Here is a 27,861-nt window from a genome sequence, read left to right on the forward strand (position 1 = left end):
ACGAGAGGGAGAAAGGGGAAGTGAGAGCGAGCGAATGAGAGTTGTTTGGAGAAGGGGGAGAAAGAGAAAGGGGTAAGGGGACGGTGGTACTTTGTTTCATTCGTGACACTCAGAGCCTCCCAGTCAGTGTTATTCTGATTTCTCTCTCTCTGGTTCTCTGGTTGGATTGGCATCTCCCTGGGCTTTTCTTCCTGGCTACACTACGAGGACCCACTGCATCTCCAAGGAAATGTGTGCAGGCAGATGCACTGTCTGTCTGTGTATGTATGTGTGAATGAGTGAGTGTGTGCCTGTCTCTGTTAATGCATTCCTGGCTGGATGTTTGCGTTGTGAGTGTTTATGTGTCAGAAGACGAAGAGGCAGCAGGGCTACCATTGGGGTTCTGCAGTGTGAGTGACCTAGCTAGGGTCCAGTGTCTCCCGTGTAGCCGGGTAGGAGCTCTGTCCTGCTCTTCTCTCCGCCTGGCCTCCATGAGTTTATCTGAGGACACACATCTCCTCCCTGGAAGGTAGGTTCCATAGAAAGGCACGGTGTGGGGCTGCATGGTGTGGGGCTTTAGGCAGGGTGTGGGGCTGGTTGCATGGCGGATCCTGTCGGTCTACTGTCAGTTCAGTGTTGGGGATTAGAGGATTACAATGCTGGTTCAGGGGATCACTGTTGCTGATGCAGCTCGCTCTCTCCATCTCTCCGTCTCTCCGTCTGTCTGTCTGTCTGTCTGTCTGTCTGTCTGTCTGTCTGTCTGTCTGTCTGTCTGTCTGTCTACCTTCTTGTGCTCTCTCAAAGATGTTATAGTTTAAGCAATAAAGCCCGAGGGGGTGTGGTATATGGTCAATATACCACAGCTCAGGGCTGTTCTTAGGCACGATGCGAGGCGGAGTGTCTAGATACAGCCCTTAGCCGTGGTATATTGGCCATATACCATAAACCCTGTGGTGCCTTATTGCTGTTAAAAACAGGTTACCAACGTAATTAGAACAGTAAACATGTAGCTTTGCATCATACCCGTCTTATATACCACGGCTTTCAGCCAATCAGCCTCCAGGGCTCGAATGACCCAGTTTATAATGGTTAGTTTGGTACTGATATAATTAAGTGTTTGTGACATATCACCTGATGTAATATTGTTGTCAGGGGAACGGCTGAAAAAGCAGGATTCAAAAGTGTGTCAGCAGTGCTGTATGTGTCCATATATGAGTTAATATAACTGGATGTTATCCAATAAGGTTGAAGCACTATCTGGAGTAGATTTAGATGTTCTGTGTTGTGGGTCTCTACTGATTAGATCAAGGCAACAATGGACTGTGTCTAGCTGGACTTTTGTAGATTGCATATTTCATAATTGAAAAACGTAATGGCAGATGTTAGTACTAGCTTTTAGATTTCATGGACAGTTGCATGCTCCAATCTTACATAATGTCTGCTCACAAACATGAATAAAACCATTACACGCTTATTGACTGTGAATGGGGATAACTAACTGTGGATGCTGCATAACACCTGCAGTCTCCCTGACTACAAAACAAAACATTACCTCTCCTCTCCGTAGAAAACAAATCCACTCCTCACCTCTTCGGGACCTCAATATGGGTGATATTGCCAAAGATAAGTGGGGCACTGGTTCAGTGAACCCCCAACATCTGACCTCTCCACTGTCCACTGGCAAAGGATTCAAGCAGAATAATAACCTGAAATTGCAAGTGAAGATCCACATGGGAGAAACCATATCATTGCAATCTTTGTGACAACCTTTCCAGCACTAGCACCCAGTCATGACTGAGAGGCTTGAGAGACTCAGTGGTATGAGAGGAGGCTGTTTTTGAGATGAGGAGGAGGAGAGCATTTGTTAGATGAGAGGAGGAAGAGGAGGCCGTTTTTTTATGGCTGATAAGATAAGGTAGGCCCTACTACATCTTAAAGCCCATTCAGATCATGTGTTTATAATAATCTAACGTAAAAGAGACATCACACCACATGCATACTAGGCAACCAGAGGGTTGACCCATATTTAGATTCATGACTATGACTAACACGACTACATACAATAACTGCATATATATTTTTCATATGCTGACAGACACCAATTTCCAGCTGAGTATAGGCTACATGCAGTCGCAGCTTTTGCTGGCCTATAGCCAACACTCTAGTCAACAATAACCCCATCAATCATATTCAAAACCAACCATCATAACTAGCTTTGACCTCCAAAATTCAATGATCCATTCTAATGCAAGTGAAAACAAAATGAAAGGCATCCAGACGGACTGTATCATATGATTACCGTCTGAGCTGTAGCTCTTTTATAACTACAGCCAAGATGGAGACACCGTTTGAAGGTCTTGGCAAGGTTTTTTTATGGATGCTCTGCAAGCATAATCGTGTCACCGCTCACATGCTCATTCATGCGGCGAATGCCTCACAACCAAAATTGCACTGTACACGGCCACCACCATGCTTCAACAGGCACTGATTCCCCAGTTATCTCCGCTGAGTCAAAACAATCACACTGTTTGAGCGACATTTCTCATTAAAGTGGAGTCTTACGTCAAACTGAATCAATTTACCTGAAGGGGAAAAGGGAACGTTTGGCAGACATCCAGCCAACAGTAAGATGAGAGCATCAGACAGACATAATCAGACCCCAGTGTCTGGAGTCTGGACCTTCGTCTCCAGAAATCAAACTCAAGTGTTTTAGAGACAACAGTCTCAGAGCAAAAGAGAAAGTCTGAGAGTCACTGAGAAATGCAGGCAGATGTGACCATTCAATCACAGGGTTCAGTGTCTCTGCAATTATCAGCATTACTGGCTGTGTTCAAACAGGTAGAGACGAGAGACACATATAGGGAGATACAGGAAGGCATAGATACATTATGAAAAACAACACAGTAGTGTGTCAATTGTAAATCATTGATTTTCAATGTGTGCAGGTCAATCTAAGTTTGGTTTGGATGTCTAAACTGGCTCTGTGGCAACGTCTAAAATGATAACCCATTTCCTATATAGTGCACTACTTTTGACTAGGGCCCAGTAGTGCACTAAATAGGAAGTAGGGTGCCAATTGGGATGCAACTGTGTCAGTCACTATCCAGGGCAGCCAGTTAACTACAGCTGACCATTAGCTGTTGCACAGTTCAGCTGGCCCACACAACATCAGATCAGCCACAGTTGACTAGCGCTGCAATTCAGCTGGTCTACCAGTGGTCATTCAGCTTTCTAATGTGGTGACAAGCATGCATGCATGGATGCACACGCACACATACACACAATCACACTTGTGCTGTACTCATGTAACAAAGGTTGGTTATGATTCCACTTCCCACTGCAGAAATATATATGTGATGTTTATGTATTCCTATTGGTTGACTGAAATTACATATCAATGAGGTGTTTTGCCATTGGTCATGCTTGCAGATAGGGGGAGATCGCAAACGTTAATTCTTCCCAGTCTGATATTGACACGTACGAGATCACTATGTACATTTTCTGATAGACGGTATATAGACATGTGCCTTCAGAAGTCTCCAGCGCCAGAGAAGATGGCTGACGTTTTATGTGCTCCAAACCGATTGTGATTTTATGATCATTTTTTTGCGTTGTTTCTTTTTTTAACTTATTTTGTACGTAATGTTGCTGCTACCATCTCCTATAACCGAAAATAACTTCTGTACATCAGAACAGCGATTATTCACCACGAACTGGCAGAAGTTTTTTTTCCTTTAACGAGTCCGAAGTGCCCGACGTGAACAACATACTGTTTTTCCCGGGAACAGGCCCAAATCTCTGTCATTTGCGTGAAGAGACGACGGAGAAAAGAGGAGGTCGTCGGGTTGCCTTCTGAGAATTCGTAGGTGATCGAATAAACCCCCCCTGCCTTCCATTCTACTAGCTAACGTGCAATCATTGGAAAATAAAATCGACAACCTACGAGGAAGATTAAACTACCAACGGGACATTAAAAACTGTAATATCTTATGCTTCACGGAGTCGTGGCTGAACAACGACATTATCAACATACAGCTGGCTGGTTATACGCTGTATCGGCAGGAGAGAACAGCGGCGTCTGGTAAGACAAGGGGTGGCTGATAATGCATATATGTAAACAACAGCTGGTGCATGATATCTAAGGAAGTCTCGAGGATTTGCTCGCCTGAGGTAGAGTATCTCATGATAAGCTGTAGACCACACTATGTACCTAGAGAGTTTTCATTTGTATGTCTACATACCACCACAGTCCAATGCTGGCACTCAGACAGCACTCAATGAGCTGTATTCCACCATAAGCAAACAGGAAAACACTCATCCAGAGGCGGACCTCCTAACAGCCAGGGACTTTAATGCAGGGAAACTTAAATGTTTTACCAAATTTTTATCAGCATAACCACCTTTACTCCACAAACAGAGACGTGTTCAAAGCTCTCCCTCGCCCTCCATTTGGCAAATCTGACCATAATTCAAGCCTTCTGATTCCTTCTTACAAGCAAATATTAAAGCAGGAAGCACCAGTGACTCGGTCAATAAAAAAGTGGTCAGATGAAGCAGATGCTAAGCTACAGGACAGTTTTGCTAGCACAGACTGGGTATGTTCTGGGAATCTTCCTATGGCATTGAGGAGTACACCACATCAGTCATTGGCTTCATCAATAAGTGAATCGATGACGTCGTCCCCACAGTGACTGTCGCTTTCAAGGAGCGGGACTCGAACCCGGAAGCTTATAAGAAATTCCGCGATGCCCTCCGACGAACCATCAAACAGGCAAAGTGTCAATACAGGACTAAGATCGAATCATACTACACCGGCTCCGACGCTCGTCGGATGTGACAGAGCTTGCAAACTGTTACTGACTACAAAGGGAAGAACAGCCAAGAGCTGCCCAGTGACACGAGCTTACCAGACGAGCTAAACTACTTCGAATCAAATCAAATCAAATGTATTTATATAGCCCTACGTACATCAGCTGATATCTCAAAGTGCTGTACAGAAACCCAGCCTAAAACCCCAAACAGCAACCAATGCAGGTGTAGAAGCACGGTGGCTAGGAAAAACTCCCTAGAAAGGCCAAAATCTAGGAAGAAACCGAGAGAGAAACCAGGCTATGTGGGGTTGCCAGTCCTCTTCTGGCTGTTATTATAACAGAACATGGCCAAGATGTTCAAATGTTCATAAATTACCAGCATGGTCAAATAATAATAATCACAGGCAGAACAGTTGAAACTGGAGCAGCAGCAGGGCCAGGTGGACTGGGGACAGCAAGGAGTCATCATGTCAGGTAGTCCTGAGGCATGGTCCTAGGGCTCAGGTCCTCTGAGAGAGAGAAAGAAATAGAGAAAGAGAGAATTAGAGAGAGCATACTTAAATTCAGACAGGACACCGGATAGGACAGGAGAAGTACTCCAGATATAACAAACTGACCCTAGCCCCCCGACACATAAACTACTGCAGCATAAATACTGGAGGCTGAGACAGGAGGGGTCAGGAGACACTGTGGCCCCATCCGATGACACCACCGGACAGGGCCAAACAGGAAGGATATAACCCACCCACTTTGCCAAAGCACAGCCCCCACACCACTAGAGGGATATCTTCAACCACCAACTTACCATCCTGAGACAAGGCCGAGTAAAGCCCACAAAGATCTCCTCCACGGCACAATCCAAGGGGGGGCGTCAACCCAGACAGGAAGACCACATCAGTGAGTCAACCCACTCAAGTGACGCACCCCTCCTTGAGACGGTATGAAAGAGCCCTAGTAAGCCAGTGACTCAGCCCCTGTATTTGGGTTAGAGGCAGAGAATCCCAGTGGAAAGAGGGGAACCGGCCAGGCAGAGACAGCAAGGGCGGTCTCTACTTCTATGCTCGCTTCGAGGCAAATAACAGTGAAACAGGCATGAGAGCATCAGCTGTTCCGGACGACTGTGTGATCACACTCTCTGCAGCCGATGTGAGTAATACCTTTAAACAGGTCAACATTCACAAGGCCGCAGGGCCAGACGGATTACTAGGATGTGTACCGCGAGCATGCGCTGACCATCTGGCAAGTGTCTTCACTGACATTTTCAACCTCTCCCTGTCCGAATCTGTAATATTAACATGTTTTAAGCAGACCACCATAGTCCCTGTGCCCAAGAACACTAAGGTAACCTGCCTAAATGATTACCAACCCGTAGCACTCACATCTGTAGCCATGAAGTGCTTTGAAAGGCTGGTCATGGCTCACATCAACACCATTATCCCAGAAACCTTAAACCCACTCCAATTTGCATACCGCCCTAACAGATCCACAGATGATGCAATCTCTATTGCACTCCACACTGCCCTTTCCCACCTGGACAAAAGGAAATCCTATGTGAGAATGCTATTCATTGACTACAGCTCAGCATTCAACCATCTTGTGCCCTCAAAGCTCATCAATAAGCTAAGGATCCTGGGACTAAACACCTCCCTCTGCAACTGGATCCGGGACTTCCTGACGGGCCGCCCCCAGGTAGTAAGGGTAGGCAACAACATATCCACCACGGTGATCCTCAACACAGGCGTCCCTCAGGGGTGCGTGCTCTGTTCCCTCCTGTACTCCCTGTTCACTCATGACTGCACAGCCAGGCACAACACCATCATTAAGTTTGCCGATGACACAACAGTGGTAGGCCTGATCACAGACAACGACGAGACAGCCTATAGGGAGGAGGTCAGAGACCTGGCTGTGTGGTGCCAGGACGTCAACCTCTCCCTCAACATGATCAAGACAAAGGAGATGATTGTGGACTACAGGAAAAGGAGGAAAAGGAGGACCAAGCACGCCCCTATTCTCATCAACGGTGCTGCAGTGGAGCAGGTTGAGAGCTTCAAGTTCCTTGGTGTCCACATTACCAACATACTAACATGGTCCAATCACACCAAGACAGTTGTGAAGAGGGCACAACAAAGCATATTCCCCCTCAGGAGACTGAAAAGATTATGGCATAGGTCCTCAGATCCTCAAAAGGTTCTACAGCTGCTCCATCGAGAGCCTCCTGACTGGTTGCATCCCTGCCTGGTATGGCAACTGCTTGGCCTCTGACCGCAAGGCACTACAGAGGGTGGTGCGTATGGCCCAGTACATCACTGGGCCCAAGCTTCCTGCCATCCAGGACCTCTATAGAAGGCGGTGTCAGAGGAATGCCCTAAAAAGACCCCACCCACCCTAGTCATAGACTGTCCTCTCTGCTACTGCACGGCAAGCGGTACCGGAGCGCAAAGTCTAGGTCCAAGAGGCTTCTAAACAGCTTCTACCCCCAAGTCATAAGACTCCCCCCACACCCCCTCTCTCTTTTACGCCGCTGCTACTCTCTGTTATTATCTATGCATAGCCATAACTCTACCTACATGTATATATTACCTCAATTACCTCGACTGGCCAGTGACCCCGCACATTGGCTCTGTACCTGTACCCCTGTATATAGTCTAGCTATTGTAATTTTACTGCTTCTCTTTAACAAAATGTTACTTTTATTTCTTGCTCTTATTCGTATTTTTTCAACTGCATTGTTGGTTAGGGGCTTGTAAGTAAGCATTTCACTGTAGTCTACACCTGTTGTATTTGGGGCATGTGCCTAATAAAATTTGATTTGATTTGAGAAAGCATTCAGACCCCTTGACTTATTCCACATTTTGTTGTGTTACAGCCTGAATTCTAAATGAATTAAATATTTTATTTAATCACCCATCTACACACAATACCCCATAATGACAAAGTGTTTTTCAAAATCTTTGCACATTTATTGGTAATTAAATATAGAAAGTAGCCAACCAACTTGACAGAGCTTGAATAATTTTTTAAAGAATAATGTGCAAATATTGTACAATTCAAGTGTGCAAGCTCTTAGAGACTTACCCAGAAAGACTCATAGCAGTAATCGCTGCCAAAGGTCTCTCTGTCTTTGAAAGAACACCCTCAGTCTCCGTTGTATGTAACATTTGAATGTTAAGTAGGCCAATGATGTGAACTCAATGATCTTGGTGCTTGGTGTGGTTTAAATAAAGAAAACCTGCTTGTGATGGTTAATAGTTATGGCACACATGGTTTAATTTACCCCTGGCTCAAGAACCCAAGTGAGTCACTAGATAAACACTAAACTGACTTGAGATGAAATTAAAGATATAGGTGGGTGTGACTTAACATGTTTCTTTAAATTCACATTTTCCACCCACAAATTCATGAAGGTGAAATATCACTGATACATTAAACATACACAGTTCCATGTGTTGTCATGACACGGTCAGCAAATTCAGACAACCAACCCATTTGCTACATGTACCTGAACATATCTCATAGGGTTGTTATGCAATCCTGTGGAACATAATGTCTATTGGAAATTGATATTCAGGTCAAGGGGAAATGTACGGAGTAATGAGTTGTGTAGTGTTCCTCCTACCAGACTCAATTTCTGAGAATCACTATGTTATTATAGCCTTCCTTATATGGCACCGATGTCGTAATACATTAGAAGCATTTCCTAGAGTTGTGGTGACGTAATTATGTCTTGCAGTGTAAGATATTCAAATACTGATTGGAGCATGGCAACATGTTCAAGGACGCTCCCTATATGATTGAAAGGTGACCTAAAGGTTTATTTTTAACACAGTTCCCTATTGACTTTGCTGTCTGTCAGACTGGGCACGTAGCACTTCATATTAGGGTGTACTTTATAAAGGGGTTATAAATAGATTATAAACGGATCAGTTCTTTATAGATGCTTAATAATCTGATAGGCAATAAACTTATCCTATCCTTTATTCAAGTTCAGTTACTATATATGCCCTAGAAAAGTAAGTACACTTGGTAACTTACATAACCTCAAACCCATAAGGAGGAATGCTTGGTAACCTACATAACCTCAAGCCCATAAGGAGGGATGTTTGGTAACCTACATAGCCTCAAGCCCATAAGGAGGGATGCTTGGTTAACCTACATGACATCAAACCCATAAGGGGGATGCTTGGTAACCTACATAACCTCAAGCCCATAAGGAGGGATGTTTGGTAACCTACATAACCTCAAACCCATAGGGAGCCACAGTGAAGAAGGTGAAAAGCTTCAAGTTCCTCAACGTACACATCACTGACAATCTGAAATGGTCCACCCACACAGACAGTGTGGTGAAGAAGACGCAATAGTGCCTCTGCAACCTCAGAAGGCTGAAGAAATGTGGCTTGGCCCCTAAGACCCTCACAAACTTTTATAGATGCATCATTGAGAGCATCCTGTCAGGCTGTATCACCGCCTGGTACAGCAACTGCATCACCCGCAACCGTAGGGCTCTCCAGAGGGTGGTGCAGTCAGCCCAACACATCAGCGGGGACACACTGCCTGCCCCCCCAGGACACGTATAGCACCCGATGTCACAGGAAGGCCAAAAAGATCATCAAGGACATCCCGAGTTTGACCTGTTCACCCTGCTATCATCCAGAAGGCAAGGTCTGTACAGATGCATCAAAGTTAGGACCAAGAGACAAAAAAACAGCTTCTATCTCAACGCAATAAGACTGTTAAATAGCCATCACTAGCTGGCATCCACCCAGTACACTGCCCTGAACTTAGTCACTGTCACTAGCCGGCGAGCACCCGGTTACTCAACCCTGCACCTCAGAGGCTGCTGCCCTACGTACATAGACATAAAATCACTGGTCACTTTAATAATGGAACACTGGTCACCTTAATAATGTTTACATACTGTTTTACTCATTTCATATGTACAGTTGAAATCGGAAGTTTACATACACTTAGGTTGGAGTCATTAAAACTTGTTTTTCAACTATCCACAAATTTCTTGTTAACAAACTGTAGTTTTGGCAAGTTGGTTAGGACATCTACTTTGTGCATGACACAAGTCATTTTTTCCAACAATTGTTTACAGATTATTTCACTTATAATTCACTGTATCACAATTCCAGTGGGTCAGAAGTTTACATACACTTAGTTGACTATGTCTTTAAACAGCTTGGAAAATTCCAGAAAATGACATCATGGCTTTAGAAGCTGATAGGCTAATTGACATCATTTGAGTCAATTGGAGGTCTATCTGTGGATGTATTTGAAGGCCTACCTTCAAACTCAGTGCCTCTTTGCGTGACATCATGGGAAAATCAAAAGAAATCAGCCAAGACCTCCACAAGTCTGATTCATCCTTGGGAGCAATTTCCACACACCTGAAGGTACCACGTTTATCTGTACAAACAATAGTATGAAAGTATAAACACCATGGGACCACACAGCTGTCATACCGCTCAGGATGGAGATGCATTTTTGTCTCCTAGAGATGAAGTGCAATAAGTCGCTCTGGATAAGAGCTTCTGCTAAATGACTTAAATGTTAAATGTAAATGTCCCAGAACAACACCAACGGACCTTGTAAAGATGCTGGAGGAAACAGGTACAAAAGTATCTACAGTGCCCTGCGAAAGTATTCGGCCCCCTTGAACTTTGCGACCTTTTGCCACATTTCAGGCTTCAAACATAAAGATATAAAACTGTATTTTTTGTGAAGAATCAACAACAAGTGGGGCACAATCATGAAGTGGAACGACATTTATTGGATATTTCAAACTTTTTTAACAAATCAAAAACTGAAAAATTGGGCGTGCAAAATTATTCAGCCCCCTTAAGTTAATACTTTGTAGCGCCACCTTTTGCTGCGATTACAGCTGTAAGTCGATTGGGGTATGTCTCTATCAGTTTTGCACATCGAGAGACTGAAATTTTTTCCCATTCCTCCTTGCAAAACAGCTCGAGCTCAGTGAGGTTGGATGGAGAGCATTTGTGAACAGCAGTTTTCAGTTCTTTCCACAGATTCTCGATTGGATTCAGGTCTGGACTTTGACTTGGCCATTCTAACACCTGGATATGTTTATTTTTTAACCATTCCATTGTAGATTTTGCTTTATGTTTTGTTTTATGTTATGTTATGTTTTTATGTTTCAAGTGGTCCGAATACTTTCGCAAGGCACTGTACATCCACAGTAAAACTAGTCCTATATCGTCATAACCTGAAAGGCCGCTCAGCAAGGAAGAAGCCACTGCTCCAAAACCGCCCAAAAAACTTCTCAAGACATCAGTTACAGCTTGGTCGCCAATGGGTCTTCCAAGTGGACAATGACCCCAAGAATACTTCCAAAGTTGTGGCAAAATGGCTTAATGACAACAAAGTCAAGGTATTGGAGTGGCCATTACAAAGCCCTGACCTCAATCCTATAGAAAGTTGTGTGCATGCAAGGCGTGTGCATGCAAGGAGGCCTACAAACCTGACTCAGTTACACCAGCTCTGTCAGGAGGAATGGGCCAAAATTAATCAAATTTATTGTAGAAGCTTGTGGAAGGCTACCGAAACGTTTGACCCAAGTTAAACAATTTAAAGGCAATGCTACCAAATACTAATTGAGAGTATGTAAACTTCTGACCCACTGGGAATGTGATGAAAGAAATAAAAGCTTAAATAAATCATTCCCTTGTAACGACGTTCGTCTGTAGAAGGAGAAGCAGACCAAAATGCAGCGTGGTGGTTACTCATGTTCTTTAATGGAAAATGAACGATACATGAAATAACTTAAATCTACAAAACAACAACCGGAACGTGAAAACCTATACAGCCTATCTTGTGACAACAAACACAGAGACAGGAACAATCACCCACGAAACACAAAGAATATGGCTGCCTAAATATAGTTCCCAAACAGAGACAACGATAATCACCTGCCTCTGATTAAGAACCACCTCAGGCAACCATAGACTTTCCTAGACAACCCTACTCAGCCACAATCCCAATACCTACTAAAACCCCAATACAAAAACACACCACAAAATAAACCCATGTCACACCCTGGCCTGACCAAATAAATAAAGAAAACACAAAATACTAAGACCAAGGCGTGACATCCCTCTACTATTATTCTGACATTTCACATTCTTAAAATAAAGTGGTGATTCTAACTGACTTAAGACAGGGAATTGTTACTAAGATTAAATGTCAGGAATTGGGAAAATCTGAGTATAATGTATTTGGCAAAGTTGTATGTAAACTTCCGACTTCAACTGTATATACTGTATTCTAGTCAATGCCATCCTATTCAACTATTAAGGTATATATACCATTCCATCCTACGTATTCTTCAGACATACTAAATATCCACATACGGTCCATAATACCTATATTGTATATACAGTGGGGAGAACAAGTATTTGATACACTGCCGATTTTGCAGGTTTTCCTACTTACAAAGCATGTAGAGGTCTGTAATTATTATCATCGGTACACTTCAACTGTGAGAGACGGACCTACCAACCAGTAAGAATTACGGCTCTCACAGACCTGTTAGTTTTTCTTTAAGAAGCCCTCCTGTTCTCCACTCATTACCTGTATTAACTGCAGCTGTTTGAACTCGTTACCTGTATAAAAGACACCTGTCCACACACTCAATCAAACAGACTCCAACATCTCCACAATGGCCAAGACCAGAGAGCTGTGTAAGGACATAAGGGATAAAATTGTAGACCTGCACAAGGCTGGGATGGGCTGCAGGACAATAGGCAAGCAGCCTGGTGAGAAGGCAACAACTGTTGGCGCAATTATTAGAAAATGAAAGAAGTTCAAGATGACGGTCAATCACCCTCGGTCTGGGGCTCCATGCAAGATCTCACTTCGTGGGGCATCAATGATCATGAGGAAGGTGAGGGATCAGCCCAGAACTACACGGCAGGAGCTGGTCAATGGCCTGAAGAGAGCTGGGACCGCAGTCTTAAAGAAAACCATTAGTAACACGCTACGCCGTCATGGATTAAAATCCTGCAACGCACGCAAGGTCCCCCTGCTCCAGCCAGCGCATGTCCAGGCCCGTCTGAAGTTTGCCAATGACCATCTGGATGATCCAGAGGAGGAATGGGAGAAGGTCATCTGGTCTGATGAGACAAAAATAGAGCTCTTTGGTCTAAACTCCACTCGCCGTGTTTGGAGGAAGAAGGGTGAGTTCAACCCCAAGAACACCATCCCAACCGTGAAGCATAGAGGTGGAAACATCATTCATTGGGGATGCTTTTCTGCAAAGGGGACAGGACGACTGCACCATATTGAGGGGAGGATGGATGGGGCCATGTATCGCGAGATCTTGGCCAACAACCTCCTTCCCTCAGTAAGAGCATTGAAGATGGGTCGTGGCTGGATCATCCAGCATGACAACGACCCGAAACACACAGCCAGGGCAACTAAGGAGTGGCTCCGTAAGAAGCATCTCAAGCTCCTGGAGTGGCCTAGCCAGTCTCCAGACCTGAACCCAATAGTAAATCTTTGGAGGGAGCTGAAATTCCGTATTGCCCAGCGACAGCCCCGAAACCTGAAGGATCTGGAGAAGGTCTGTCTGTATGGAGGAGTGGGCCAAAATCCCTGCTGCAGTGTGTGCAAACCTGGTCAAGAACTGCAGGAAACGTATTATCTCTGTAATTGCAAACAAAGGTTTCTGTACCAAATATTAAGTTATGCTTTTCTGATGTATCAAATACTTATGTCATGCAATAAAATGCGAATTAATTACTTAAAAATCATACAATGTGAATTTCTGGATTTTTTAAAAAGTGTAACTATGAAGTGTACCTCAAGTGTACCTTTTGAAGTGTTACAGAATTACAGACCTCTACATGCTTTGTAAGTAGGAAAACCTGCAAAATCGGCAGTGTATCAAATACTTGTTCTCCCCACTGTACATCCCATCACATACACAGTACCAGCCAAAAGTTTGGACACACCTACTCATTCACGGTTTTTCTTTATTTTTAACTATTTTCTACATTGTAGAATAATAGTTGAAGACATCAAAACTATGAAGTAACACATATGGAATTCTGTAGTAACCAAAAAAGTGTCAAACAAATCAAAATACATTTTAAACTTTAAATTCTTCAAAGTAGCCACGCTTTGCCTTGATGACAGCTTTGCACACTCTTTGCACACACTTGGGTTGAAGTCTGGTGATTGTGGAGGGCAGGTCATCTGACGGAGCACTCTATCACTCTCCTTCTTGGTCAAATAGCCCTTACACAGCCTGGTGGTGTGTTGGGTCATTGTCCTGTTGAAAAACAAATGATAGTCCCACTAAACGCAAACCAGATGGGAGTGTGTATCGCTGCAGAATGCTGTGGTAGCCATGCTGGTTAATTGTGCCTTGAATTCTAAATAAATCACTGACAGTATCACCAGCAAAGCACCTCCACACCATCACACCTCCTCCTCCATGCTTCACAATGGGAACCACACATGCAGAGATCATCCGTTCACCTACTCTGCGTCTCATAAAGACACAACGGTTGGAACCAAAAATCTCAAATTTGGACTCATCAGACCAAAGGACAGATTTCCACCAGTCTAATGCCCATTGCTCGTGTTTCTTGGCCCAAGCAAGTCTCTTCTTCTTATTGGTGTCCTTTAGTAGTGCTTTCTTTGCAACAATTCGACCATGAAGGCCTGACTCATGCAGTCTCCTCTGAACAGTTGATGTTGAGATGTGTGTCAGAACAGAAATTACAAGATTATGTTATAATGCTGTTATTGCATCAAATGGATGTTTTAAGCAACAGAATAGGGGGTTCTTAGAACACTTTCATCGGTGTGTGTTCTACTGAGGATGGGCCTCTGGGAGGCTTAAAACTGACAGAAGATTTACAATGTCTTTGGATGATAAGCCTAACAAGACCACATTCCATAGCATGAGTTAATGTTTCTGTTCTATAAGGTACCAGGGAGAGATGACTCCGGGGCCATACCCTGGTCTCTACATAATGAGAACAGTTTTACAGCAGATACTGTCTGCTGTGAACTATAAGTATCTTTCATACAAATCTTAACCTTGTGACCCATTCCATACATCTGTTGTTTGTCATGTAGACTGAAGAGGGTGTATCTTTGCTATATAAGGCATGGTATCTTTTGTCGTTGGGATCTCAACGAATCACTTACGGGTGGTTTGTTGACAAGCTCCATTACTGCAGTAATTAAATAATAACGTTTACTTGTTTGAATAATTCCAATAATTCCACAACATCATCAAATCAAATGTATTTATATAGCCCTTCTGACATCAGCTGATATCTCAAAGTGCTGTACAGAAACCCAGCCTAAAACCCCAAACAGCAAGCAATACAGGTGTAGAAGCATGGTGGCTAGGACAAACTCCCTAGAAAGGCCAAAACCTAGGAGGCACTGTGGCCCCATCCAATGATACCCCGGACAGGGCCAAACAAGCAGGATATAACCCCACCCACTTTGCCAAAGCACAGCCCCCACACCACTAGAGGGATATCTTTAACCATCAACTTACCATCCTGAGAGAAGGCAGAGTATAGCCCATAAAGATCACCGCCACGGCACAACCCAAGGGGGGGGGGCGCCAACCCAGACAGAAAGACCACGTCAGTGACTCAACCCACTGAAATGACGCAACCCTCCTAGGGAAGAGCACCAGTAAGCCAGTGACTCAGAGCCTGTAATATGGTTAGAGGCAGAGAATCCCCGTGGAGAGAGGGGAACCGGCCAGGCAGAGACAGCAAGGGCGGTTTGTTGCTCCAGAGCCTTTCCGTTCACCTTCACACTCCTGGGCCAGACTACACTCAATCATATGACCTACTGAAGAGATGAGTCTTCAATAAAGACTTTAAGGTTGAGACAGAGTCTGCATCTCTCACATGGATAGGCAGTCCATTCCATAAAAATTGAGCTCTATAGGAGAAAGCCCTGCCTCCAGCTGTTTGCTTAGAATTTCTAGGGACAATTAGGAGGCCTGCATCTTATGACCGTAGTGTACGTGTAGGTATGTACGGCAGGACCAAATTGGAACGATAGGTAGGAGCCAGCCCATGTAATGCTTTGTAGGTTAGCAGTAAATCCTTGAAATCAGCCCTTGCCTTAACAGGAAGCCAGTGTAGGGAGGCTAGCACTGGAGTAATATGATCAAATTTTTGGGTTCTAGTCAGGATTCTAGCAGTCGTATTTAGCACTAACTGAAGTTTATTTAGTGCTTTATCTGGGTAGCCGGAAAGTAGAGCTTTGCAGTAGTCTAACCTAGAAGTAACAAAAGCATGGATTAATTTTTCTGCATCATTTCTGCAATGTTACGTAGATGGGAAAAAAGCTGTCTTGAAACAGTCTTGATATGTTCGTCAAAAGAGAGATCAGGGTCCAGAGTAATTCCGAAGTTCCTTCACAGTTGTATTTGAGACGACTGTACAACCATCAAGATTAATTGTCAGATTCAACAGAAGATCTCTTTGTTTCTTGGGACCTAGAACAAGCATCTCTGTTTTGTCTGAGTTTAAAAGTAGAAAGTTTGCAGCCATCCACTTCCTTATGTCTGAAACACAAGCTTCAAGCGAGGGTCTGTCATCCGCATCGCATAGCAGATGACACAGCTGTGTGTCATCCGCATAGCAGTGAAAGTTAACATTATGTTTTCGAATGACATCCCCAAGAGGTGAAATATATATTAAACACAATAGTGGTCCTAAAACGGCACCTTGAGGAACACCGAAATTTACAGTTGATTTGTCAGAGGAAAAACCATTCACAGAGACAAACTGATATCTTTCCGTCAGATAAAATCTAAACCAGGCCAGAACTTGTCCGTGTAGACCAATTTGGGTTTCCAATCTCTCCAAAAGAATGTGGTGATCGATGGTATCAAAAGCAGCACTAAGGTCTAGGAGCACGAGGACAGATGCAGAGCCTCGGTCAGATGCCATTAAAAGGTAATTTACCACCTTCACAAGTGCAGTCTCAGTGCTATGATGGGGTCTAAAACCAGACGGAAGCATTTCGTATACATTGATTGTCTTCAGGAAGGCAGTGATTTGCTGCGCAACAGCCTTTTCAAAGATTTTTGAGAGGAATGGAAGATTCGATATAGGCCAATAGTTTTTTATATTTTCTGGGTCAATGTTTGGATTTTTCAAGAGAGGCTTTATTACTGCCACTTTTAGTGAGTTTGGTACACATCCGGTGGTAGAGAGCCATTTATTATGTTCAACATAGGAGGGCCAAGCACAGGAAGCAGCTCTTTCAGTAGTTTAGTTGGAATAGGGTCCAGTGTGCAGCTTGAAGGTTTAGAGGCCATGATTATTTTCATCATTGTGTCAAGAGATATAGTACTAAAACACTTGAGTGTCTCTCTTGATCCTAAGTCCTGGCAGAGTTGTGCAGACTCAGGACAACTGAGCTTTGAAGGAATACGCAGATTTAAAGAGGAGTCCGTAATTTGCTTTCTAATAATCATGATCTTTTCCTCAAAGAAGTTCATGAATTTATTACTGCTGAAGTGAAAGCCATCCTCACTTGGGGAATGCTGCTTTTTAGTTAGCTTTGCGACAGTATCAAAAAGAAATTTCGGATTGTTCTTATTTTCCTCAATTAAGTTGGAAAAATAGGATGATCGAGCTAAGGGCTCTTCGATACTGCACGGTACCGTCTTTCCAAGCTAGTCGGAAGACTTCCAGTTTGGTGTGGCGCCATTTCCAATTTTCTGGAAGCTTGCTTCAGAACTCAGGTATTTTCTGTATACCAGGGAGCTAGTTTCTTATGAGAAATGCTTTTAGTTTTTAGGGGTGCAACTGCATCTAGGGTATTGCACAAGGTTAAATTGAGTTCCTCAGTTAGGTGGTTAACTGATTTTTGTCCTCTGACATCCTTGGGTAGGCAGAGGGAGTCTGGAAGGGCATCAAGGAATCTTTGTGTTGTCTGTGAATTTATAGCACGACTTTTGATGCTCCTTGGTTGGGGTCTGAGCAGATTATTTGTTGCAATTACAAACGTAATAAAATGGTGGTCCAATAGTCCAGGATTATGAGGAAAAACATGAAGACCCACAACATTTATTCCGTGGGACAAAACTAGGTCCAGAGTATGACTGTGACAGTGAGTAGGTCCAGAGACATGTTGGACAAAACCCACTGAGTCGATGATGGCTCCGAAAGCCTTTTGAGTGGGTCTGTGGACTTTTCTATGTAAATATTAAAGTCACCAAAAATTAGAATATTATCTGCTATGACTACAAGGTCCGATAGGAATTCAGGGAACTCAGTGAGGAACGCTTTATATGGCCCAGGAAACCTGTAAACAGTAGCTATAAAAGTGATTGAGTAGGCTGCATAGATTTCATGACTAGAGGCTCAAAAGACGAAAACGTCTTTTTTGTAAATTGAAATTTGCTATCGTAAATGTTAGCAATATCTCTGCCTTTGCGGGATGCATGGGGGATATGGTCACTAGTGTAACCAGGAGGTGAGGCCTCATTTAACACAGTAAATTCATCAAACTTAAGCCATGTTTCAGTCAGGCAAATCACATAAAAATTATGATCAGTGATTAATCTAACATTAAGTAACCCTATTTTGAGATGTGAGGTATCACGATCTCTTTCAATAATGTCAGGAATGGAGGAGGTCTTTATTCTAGTGAGATTGCTAAGGCGAACACCGCCATGTTTAGTTTTACCCAACCTAGGTCGAGGCACAGACACTGTCTCAATGGGGATAGCTGAGCTGACTACACTGACTGTTCTAGTGACGGACTCCACTAAGCTGCAAGGCTGGCTGCACCCTATTTCGTTGTGGAGCTAGAGGAGTTAGAGCCCTGTCTATGTTGGTAGATAAGATGAGAGCACCCCTCCAGCTAGGATGGAGTCCGTCACTCCTCAACAGGCCAGGTCCTGTTTGTGGGTGAGTCCCAGAAAGAGGGCCAATTATCTACAAATTCCATCTTTTGGAAGGGGCAGAAAACAGTTTTCAACCAGCGATTGAGTTGTGAGACTCTGCTGTAGAGCTCCCCTAACTGGGAGGGGGCCAGAGACAATTACTCGATGCCAACACGTCTTTCTAGCTGATTTACACGCTGAAGCTATGTTGCACTTGGTGACCTCTGACTGTTTCATCCTAACATCGTTGTTGCCGACGTGGATAACAATATATCTATACTCTCTACACTGGCCAGTTTTAGCTTTAGCCAGCACCATCATCGCCAGTGTATGATCTAAAACGTCTACTACATGTCTAATACATCTAATTAAGTTTAATACTGTTACTTGAACTCTGTGAAGCATTTATTTAGGCTGCTATCTGAGGTGCAGTTAACTCAAATGACCTTATCCTCTGCAGCCTCTGGGTCTTCCTTTCCTGTGACAGTCCTCATGAGAGCAAGTTTCATCATAGCGCTTGATGGTTTTTGCGACTGCACCTGAAGAAACTTTCAAAGTTCTTGACATTTTCTGGATTGACCGACCATGTCTTTGGACCATGCCTTTGGTAGTTACAGTCTTGTCCCATAGCTGCACCTCCCGTACGGACTCGGGAGAGGCGAGGGTCGAGAGCCGTGCGTCCTCTGAAACACAACCCAGCCAAACCGCACTGCTTCTTGACACAATGCCTACTTAACCCGGAAACCAGCTGCATCAATGTGTCAGAGGAAACACTGTACACCTGGCGACCGTGTATTGTGCATTGCGCCCAGGAGTAGCTAGAGCGCGATGGGACATCCCTGCCAGCCAAACCCTCCCATAACTCGGACGACGCTGGGGCAATTGTGCAAAGCTCCATGGGTCTCCCGGTCGCGGCTGGCTGCGACAGAGCCTGGACTCGAACCAGGATCTCTAGTGGAACAGCTAGCACTGCGATGCAGTGCCTTAGACCACTGAACCACTCGGGAGGCCTTGACCTTCATGTCTTCAAGTAATGATGGACTCTTGTTTTCTCTTTGAGCTGTTCTTGCCATAATATGGACTTGGTCTTTTACCAAATAGGCTATCTTCTGTATACCAACCCTACCTTGTCACAACACAACTGATTGGCTCAAATGCGTTAAGAAGGAAAGAAATTCCACAAACGAACTTTTAACAACTTGTTAATTGAAATGCATTCCAGGTGACTGCCTCATGAAGCTGGTTGAGGGAATGCCAAGAGTCTGCAAAGCTGTCATGAATGCCAAGAGTGTGCAAAGCTGATAAGGGTGGCTACTTTGAAGAATCTCAAATATAACATATATTTTAATTTGTTTAACACTGTTTTGGTTACTACATGATTCCATATGTGTTATATCATAGTTTTGATGTCTTCACTATTATTCTACAATGTAGAAATAGCATATTTCGTGCAATTTTACACATTTTGGCATGTGTTGCAGAGAAAATGTTGCAGTTTTAAAGGTAATTCCAATGTGTATTCATGTGATATTTGAGTGACTCGAACATTACTACAAAATCGATGGGCTAAAAAACCTAACTAAAAAACTTTAGCTGAAATAGACTAGTTGATCTGGACATTTCTGAAAAGTTAATATCTCTCTAAGGTATACAATGACTGTCATGACACGAGGAAAACTGATGGTGCACTACTCAATTTAGAAATTGCATCTTGTGCATTCTACTATTACAACTATCAAGAGTAAGTTGAAAGCCAGAATCAGTTCCTTAAAAAAAACGACGCCCTCCCTGCCGACTCGTCAGGCCCCCACAGTTTGGGAACCACTGGTCTAGAGATATTGTAGCCTCTGCAGGACTGGGAGGCCCACTCAGAACACAGTGGTGCTCCAGGAGCTTTGTGGTCTGAATGGAACATGTTTGTCTCTGTATGGAACATGTGTCTCTGATTACTCTGATATACAGTATGGTAATACTGTAGCTAATCAGGCTGTATTAGCAGAGACACACGTTCCAGGCTGTATTTCCCTCTATTACAATGGCATAGTACAGTCGTGGCCAAAACTTTTGAGAATGACACAAATATTCGCTGCTTCAGTGTCTTTGGATATTTTTGTCAGATGTTACTATGGAATACTAAAGTAAAATTACAAGCATTTCATAAGTGTCAAAGGCGTTTATTGACAATTACATGAAGTTGATGCAAAGAGTCAATATTTGCAGTGCTGACCCTTCTTTTTCAAGACCTTTGCAATCCACCCTGGCAAGCTGTTAATTAACTTCTGGGCCACATCCTGACTGTTGGCAGCCCATTTTTGCATAATCAATGCTTGGAGTTTGTCAGAATTTGTGGGTTTTTGTTTGTCCATCCGCCTCTTGAGGATTGACCACAAGTTCTCAATGGGATTAAGGTCTGGGAAGTTTCCTGGCCATGGACCCAAAATATCGATGTTTTGTTCCCGAGCCATTTAGTTATCACTTTTGCCTTATGGCAAGGTGCTCCATCATGCTGGAAAAGGCATTGTTCGTCACCAAACTGTTCCTAGATGGTTGGAAGAAGTTGCTCTCGGAGGATGTGTTGGTACCATTCTTTATTAATGGCTGTGTTCTTAGGCAAAATGTGAGCCCACTCCCTTGGCTGAGAAGCAACCCCACACATGAATGGTCTCAGGACGCTTTACTGTTGTCATGACACAGGACTGATGGTAGCGCTCACCTTGTCTTCTCACGACAAGCTTTTTTCCGGATGCCCCAAACCATCAGAAAGGGGATTCATCAGAGAAAATGACTTTACCCCAGTCCTCAGCAGTCCAGTCCCTGTACATTTAGCAGAATATCAGTCTGTCCCTCATGTTTTTCCTGGAGAGAAGTGGCTTCTTTGCTGCCCTTCTTGACACCAAGCCATCCTCCAAAAGTCTTCGCCTCACTGTGCATGCAGATGCACTCACACCTCCCTGCTGCCATCCCTGTGCAAGCTCTGTACTGGTGGTGCCCCGATCCCGCAGCTTTAGGAGATGGTCCTGGCGCTTCCTGGACTTTCTTGGGTGCCCTGAAGCCTTCTTCACAACAATTGAACTGCTCTCCTTGAAGTTCTTGATGATCCGATAAATGGTTGCTTTAGATACAATCTTACTGGCAGCAATATCCTTACCTGTGAAGCCCTTTTTGTGCAAAGCAATGATGACGGCACTCATTTCCTTGCAGGTAATGTGGTTGACAGAGGAAGAACAATGATTCCAAGCACCACCCTCCTTTTGAAGCTTCCAGTCTGTTATTCGAACTCAATCAACATGATAGAGTGATCTCCAGCCTTGTCCTCATCAACACTCACACCTGTGTTAACGAGAAAATCACTGACATGATGTCAGCTGGTCCTTTTGTGGCAAGGCTGAAATGCATTGGAAATATTTGGGGGGGATTCAGTTCATTTGCATGGCAAAGAGGAACTTTGCAATTCATTTGAACACTCTTCATAACATTCTGGAGTATATGTAAATTGCCATCATACAAACTGAGGCAGCAGACTTTGTGAAAATTAATATTTGTGTCATTCTCACAACTTTTGGCCAAGACTGTACAGTCCCCTTAACACATCTACCCCAACATACTCCACATGGAAATCAACAGCTACTGGCTGAAGCGCACACATTCAAACTCTTAACAAAAGGCTTGGTTCAGTGCTCAACCTAGTTGTTGTTTCAATTCATTTCAAGGCCCAGTGCAGTCAAAATTGTTTTTTCCCCTGTGTTTTATATCACATTGTACAACAGCTGATGAAACTAACACTGTACAATTGTGAACAATTTTGATCAGTGTTATTTCCTGATAGTTGCTGGTTGAAAATACAATCTACAAAGGACCATCAAATCAGCAGGTTTGCATGGGCAAGAGTTTTGGCTTTCCTTGTTGACATCACCATGCATTACATTTTTTATAGACCAATAACAAAGAGCATTCCAAACCTCCAATAACAGCTAGTTTTCCCCTCCCCACTAAAACCACTCCCAAACAGTCCTAGCAAAATTCTTGCTTCAGAAATAGTGTTTAGATAAAAAGCTACTTTTACCCATTTTAACAGAAATCTTTCACAGTAAGGCAATTAATTGCTACCCAGAAATGATTTGATATTGATATTAAAAAGGCTGCATTGGGCCTTTAAACCTTTCCAATTCTGATATTTATCCAAAGCAGATACATTACATTTACATTTAAGTCATTTAGCAGACGCTCTTATCCAGAGCGACTTACAAATTGGTGCATTCACCTTATGACATCCAGTGGAACAGTCACTTTACAATAGTGCATCTAAATCTTAAAGGGGGGGGGGGGAGAGAAGGATTACTTATCCTATCCTAGGTATTCCTTAAAGAGGTGGGGTTTCAGGTGTCTCCGGAAGGTGGTGATTGACTCCGCTGTCCTGACGTCGTGAGGGAGTTTGTTCCACCATTGGGGGGCCAGAGCAGCGAACAGTTTTGACTGGGCTGAGCGGGAACTGTACTTCCTCAGTGGTGGGGAGGCGAGCAGGCCAGAGGTGGATGAACAAATAAATGTAGACCAGATGGAACAACAAAAATCGTGTAGCGAATCCTTTGTTGTTGCTCACCTTCATGATCTTTTTGTCCACTCTCTGATGATTTCCCTCATCACACATTCAGTGATTATTAAATTAGTTGATTCAAAGAGAACTTGTGGCTGTAATTAACGCTAGCAAACATTACATAATGACATAATTGTCAATTAACTGTGCTACTGTTCTCTGACTAACAGTTACACTCCCTTCTGTCCACCCTCCTCCACTCATTCTCTCTCTTTCTCCAGATGGGAAATGCTTCAGACACAGCCCTGTTTGTCTCCACAATCTCAAAGGAGCTTGACTTCCTCATGGGCACACTCTACAGCATATTCTGTGAGTTCAAATTCACTGACAAGAGGTCATATTTATTCACTGTTTATCCATTCACAACAAATTCTCACATTTTAGTCAATTCAATTCCAACCAGCTAGTCATCCAGTCACAACCCCATGCAGCTCAAATTAACAGAAAAGGCATATACAATCAATCCATTCAGAATACTGGATATGCTTTTATGCCTGGATGTATACCCTCCGATTTTCACATTCATAATTCTTCATCTATGTCTTCAGTTGTCCTTCTCTCTTTTTCATGTTATCATATTTCATTCTCTTTCTCTTCTAGGTGTTCTGTCTCTCCTGGGGAATGGCATCTTGATGCTTGTTGCGTATCGTAAGCGCTTGTCCTTGAAGCCGGCCGAGTTCTTCATCATTAACCTGTCCATCAGCGACCTTGGGATGACCCTGTCTTTATTCCCTCTGGCCATTCCCTCTGCATTCGCTCACAAGTTCGTAATATTCTTTCTCTCTTCTGGCTCATGGAACAAAAAACACTTGTTTCTCTCTCTCAGTGTTATTCTGAGTTATGATAATGAAGGAATATAACATTTTATAATGCCTAACTCTCATCTCTCTATCACTGTTATTCTGAGTTATGATAATGAAGGAATATAACATTTTATACTACCTAACTCTCATCTCTCTCTCACTGTTATTCTGAGTTATGATAATGAAGGAATATAACATTTTATACTGCCTAACTCTCATCTCTCTCTCACTGTTATTCTGAGTTATGATAATGAAGGAATATAACATTTTATACTACCTAACTCATCTCTCTCACTGTTATTCTGAGTTATGATAATGAAGGAATATAACATTTTATACTGCCTAACTCTCATCTCTCTCTCACTGTTATTCTGAGTTATGATAATGAAGGAATATAACATTTTATACTACCTAACTCATCTCTCTCACTGTTATTCTGAGTTATGATAATGAAGGAATATAACATTTTATACTACCTAACTCTCATCTCTCTCTCACTGTTATTCTGAGTTATGATAATGAAGGAATATAACATTTTATACTGCCTAACTCTCATCTCTCTCTCACTGTAATTCTGAGTTATGATAATGAAGGAATATAACATTTTATACTACCTAACTCATCTCTCTCTCACTGTTATTCTGAGTTATGATAATGAAGGAATATAACATTTTATACTGCCTAACTCTCATCTCTCTCTCACTGTAATTCTGAGTTATGATAATGAAGGAATATAACATTTTATACTACCTAACTCATCTCTCTCTCACTGTTATTCTGAGTTATGATAATGAAGGAATATAACATTTTATACTGCCTAACTCTCATCTCTCTCTTACTGTTATTCTGAGTTATGATAATGAAGGAATATAACATTTTATACTGCCTAACTCTCATCTCTCTCCACTGTGTAGGTGGTTGTTTGATGAGATCACCTGTCAGTTATATGCTATGTGTGGAGTTCTGTTTGGTCTGTGCAGCCTGACCAACCTCACAGCTCTCTCCTCCATCTGTTGCCTCAAAGTCAGCTTCCCTAACTATGGTAAGTTAGATGTCAATGGGATATGATCAAACCTTTCTTTTTTACCGTACATTAATCTCTGAGATGGTGAAATAGTCTGTTAAAACGGATGCTAACTAATTTGCCCTTTAGAGATGAATAAAGCACAATCTTATCTTATGTCAAAATGCACATTTCTCCGCCTTCCTTTTCCCCCTTTGTCCCATTTTCCATCCCCAGGTAACAAGTTCTCCTCGTCCCATGCCTGCGTCCTGGTGGTGGCTGTGTGGTGTTACGCCTCTGTGTTCGCCATCAGTCCCCTGACACAGTGGGGACACTACGGGCCCGAGCCTTATGGCACTGCCTGTTGCATTGACTGGCACACGCCCAACCACCAGCTGTCAGCCCTGTCCTACATCGTCTGCCTGTTCCTTTTCTGCTACGCTCTGCCCTGCACCATCATTTTCCTCTCCTACACCTACATCCTGCTGACGGTGCGCGGCTCTCGCCGGGCCGTCCAGCAGCATGTGTCATCCCAAACCAAAACCACCAATGCACACAGCCTCATTGTCAAGGTTAGAGGGTATCCCTGTGTCATCAGTCCAGTTCACAACAACAACATCAACAGTTCAGGGATTATGCAATTCTATGTGTGGATAGACGAGTATAGTTTGCAGGTTCTGTGGCAAAGTTATAATGCATTATACCGGCAGACTTTATGTAAAGTAATATTGAACATTCATTCAATGTTTATGCCTATTTATATATGCAGAAATGTTTTTAATTATGTGTGTTTCTGAACAGTTGTCGGTAGCAGTATGCATCGGTTTCCTTGGTGCATGGAGCCCTTACGCCATAGTGGCCATGTGGGCGGCATTTGGTGATGCCACCATCGTGCCTCCTGCTGCATTCGCCTTGGCGGCCATCTTTGCCAAATCGTCCACCATCTATAACCCTATGGTCTACCTGCTGTGCAAACCCAACTTCCGCAGGTGTCTTTGCCGAGACACGTCCACATTCCGCAATAGGATCTGCAGGGGCAGCCCCCGGCCTGAACAGAAAGACCCCTTTGGATCCATATCACAACCATCCCAGAGAAACAACAAGGAAATGAGCATCTCATACGGACAGCCAGAGAGCCCCGTGGCGTGTCTGCACTGTGCTGAGGATGGAGATCCTTGCCAAACAGGAACCCCGTCCCAGAGGAGTGCCTGCATACTGACCGGCTCCACCTACGGCGAGGTGACTGTCAGTCAACTCTCTGCCAATCTGCAGGCTGATTTCCTCTAGTATTGCATCAGAACTGCATCCTATCCTAATCGTTCAAAAACAGGGATGGCGAGATTGCCAGGTGGAAAGAGATGGCCAGGAAGGGAGAGACTGACAGTAAAATGGCAAAAAGTATTGGTTGAATCATATGTTGCAATCTGGCACACAAGCCAACATGACAGTATCTGTGTCAGTGAGAGATGATGGGCCCATCTTAACTCATCATTATTTTCTGACATCTGTATGTACCTCAGCAGCTGTTGCACTCATTCTTACCACAGCAAACAAGATAATATTGCTAGAGTCCAATGGCTTACAAGTTGGTCAACCCAAACAACCAATAATATTAAATTGTACAAGATGACAAAACACAAAAGTGTTAACTGAACTATTTAAATATATTTATAAAAGACAACATTTATTATTATTATTAAGTGCAGTGGATTTATCCAGGAAAATCATGTGGCAAGGAGACAGAACTAATGAAAATAGGTGCCCAATGATCCCACACATCATGCAATGTTCACATCTGTGTAGCGGGGGCGATATGAACATATTAAAGCTAATCATCATCAACTCATCTGGTTATACTGTGCCGGTGAAGAGAGAGAACTTGGCTGAATTTTTCCTGACATATTTCCAATACATTGCTGATAGAATTGGGCTGTAAAGTAGCCCTGGTTTCCCTTCAGACCATTGTGTTGCTGTGCTGTAGACCTTGATGTGTATTTGTAATAAGAGAGCATATCTATAGTATCATTATGACCTTATTGTAACTGTGAAACAAATGTTTGAGGAAGTTGCTGTAATTATCACATTTTATTACAAAATGTTGAAACAACCAGTCTGGTGCTTGGTTATAATTGTTTGAAATTTAACTCATGTTTCAAAATTGTAAATCAAAACTGGCATACCTTTTGTTCTAATGGGTCAGTAGGTTCAGACACTCTGGATGCCCTGGGTCAGGTAAAAGAACCTTGTGATTTGCAGTATATCAGAAGTCTGTAATGACATTAGGTAACCCATCATCTCTGCTTTTAAGGTCATATTAGTCTCTGTGTCATTCAGAACTACAAACCTGTTTCAACAACAGTGGACAATGGACAGTTGGACGCAACAAACTGTGACTGAATATTTCATTTTCATGTTAGCATGGTTCCAGGTTGATGACCTTTAAGGTTGATGACCTTTGGTGACCTTAATTGCCTTTGGCATTATCTGTTGAGCAGATCCAAAGAGCGGAACCAACATAATCTCTGAGTTCTTCTGTTTCAGATAATTCCAATATTATAAAGGCAGTTGTGATGCAACTCAAGTAATTCTGGCACAACATCAAGGATAGGTGGAAAAGTATTGCTATGGAACCTCAATTCACAACTTTCAAAATATGTTCCTTTTGATAGAATTTCCAACATATGCCTGCTAAATGCAGATAATATATATTTTTGGGGGGAAGGGGAAAGTCTGTGAATCCTAAAATTAAATAAACATAAAACAAATTA

At 43.1% G+C, this 27,861-nt stretch overlaps 1 protein-coding gene across 1 annotated transcript; it reads left to right on the plus strand.

Annotated features, from left to right (window-relative positions):
• Nucleotides 1–27,861, plus strand: LOC118360828 (opsin-5-like). Its single transcript, XM_035740276.2, has 6 exons — nucleotides 1–508; nucleotides 23,509–23,596; nucleotides 23,888–24,050; nucleotides 25,005–25,132; nucleotides 25,331–25,665; nucleotides 25,895–27,861. The coding sequence occupies exons 2-6, from the start codon at nucleotides 23,509–23,511 to the stop codon at nucleotides 26,378–26,380; spliced, it is 1,200 nt and encodes a 399-aa protein (XP_035596169.2). The 5' UTR covers nucleotides 1–508; the 3' UTR covers nucleotides 26,381–27,861.

Source organism: Oncorhynchus keta, chromosome 28 (genome assembly GCF_023373465.1).
Source record: "Oncorhynchus keta strain PuntledgeMale-10-30-2019 chromosome 28, Oket_V2, whole genome shotgun sequence".
In the NCBI taxonomy this organism is placed as follows: domain Eukaryota; kingdom Metazoa; phylum Chordata; class Actinopteri; order Salmoniformes; family Salmonidae; genus Oncorhynchus; species Oncorhynchus keta.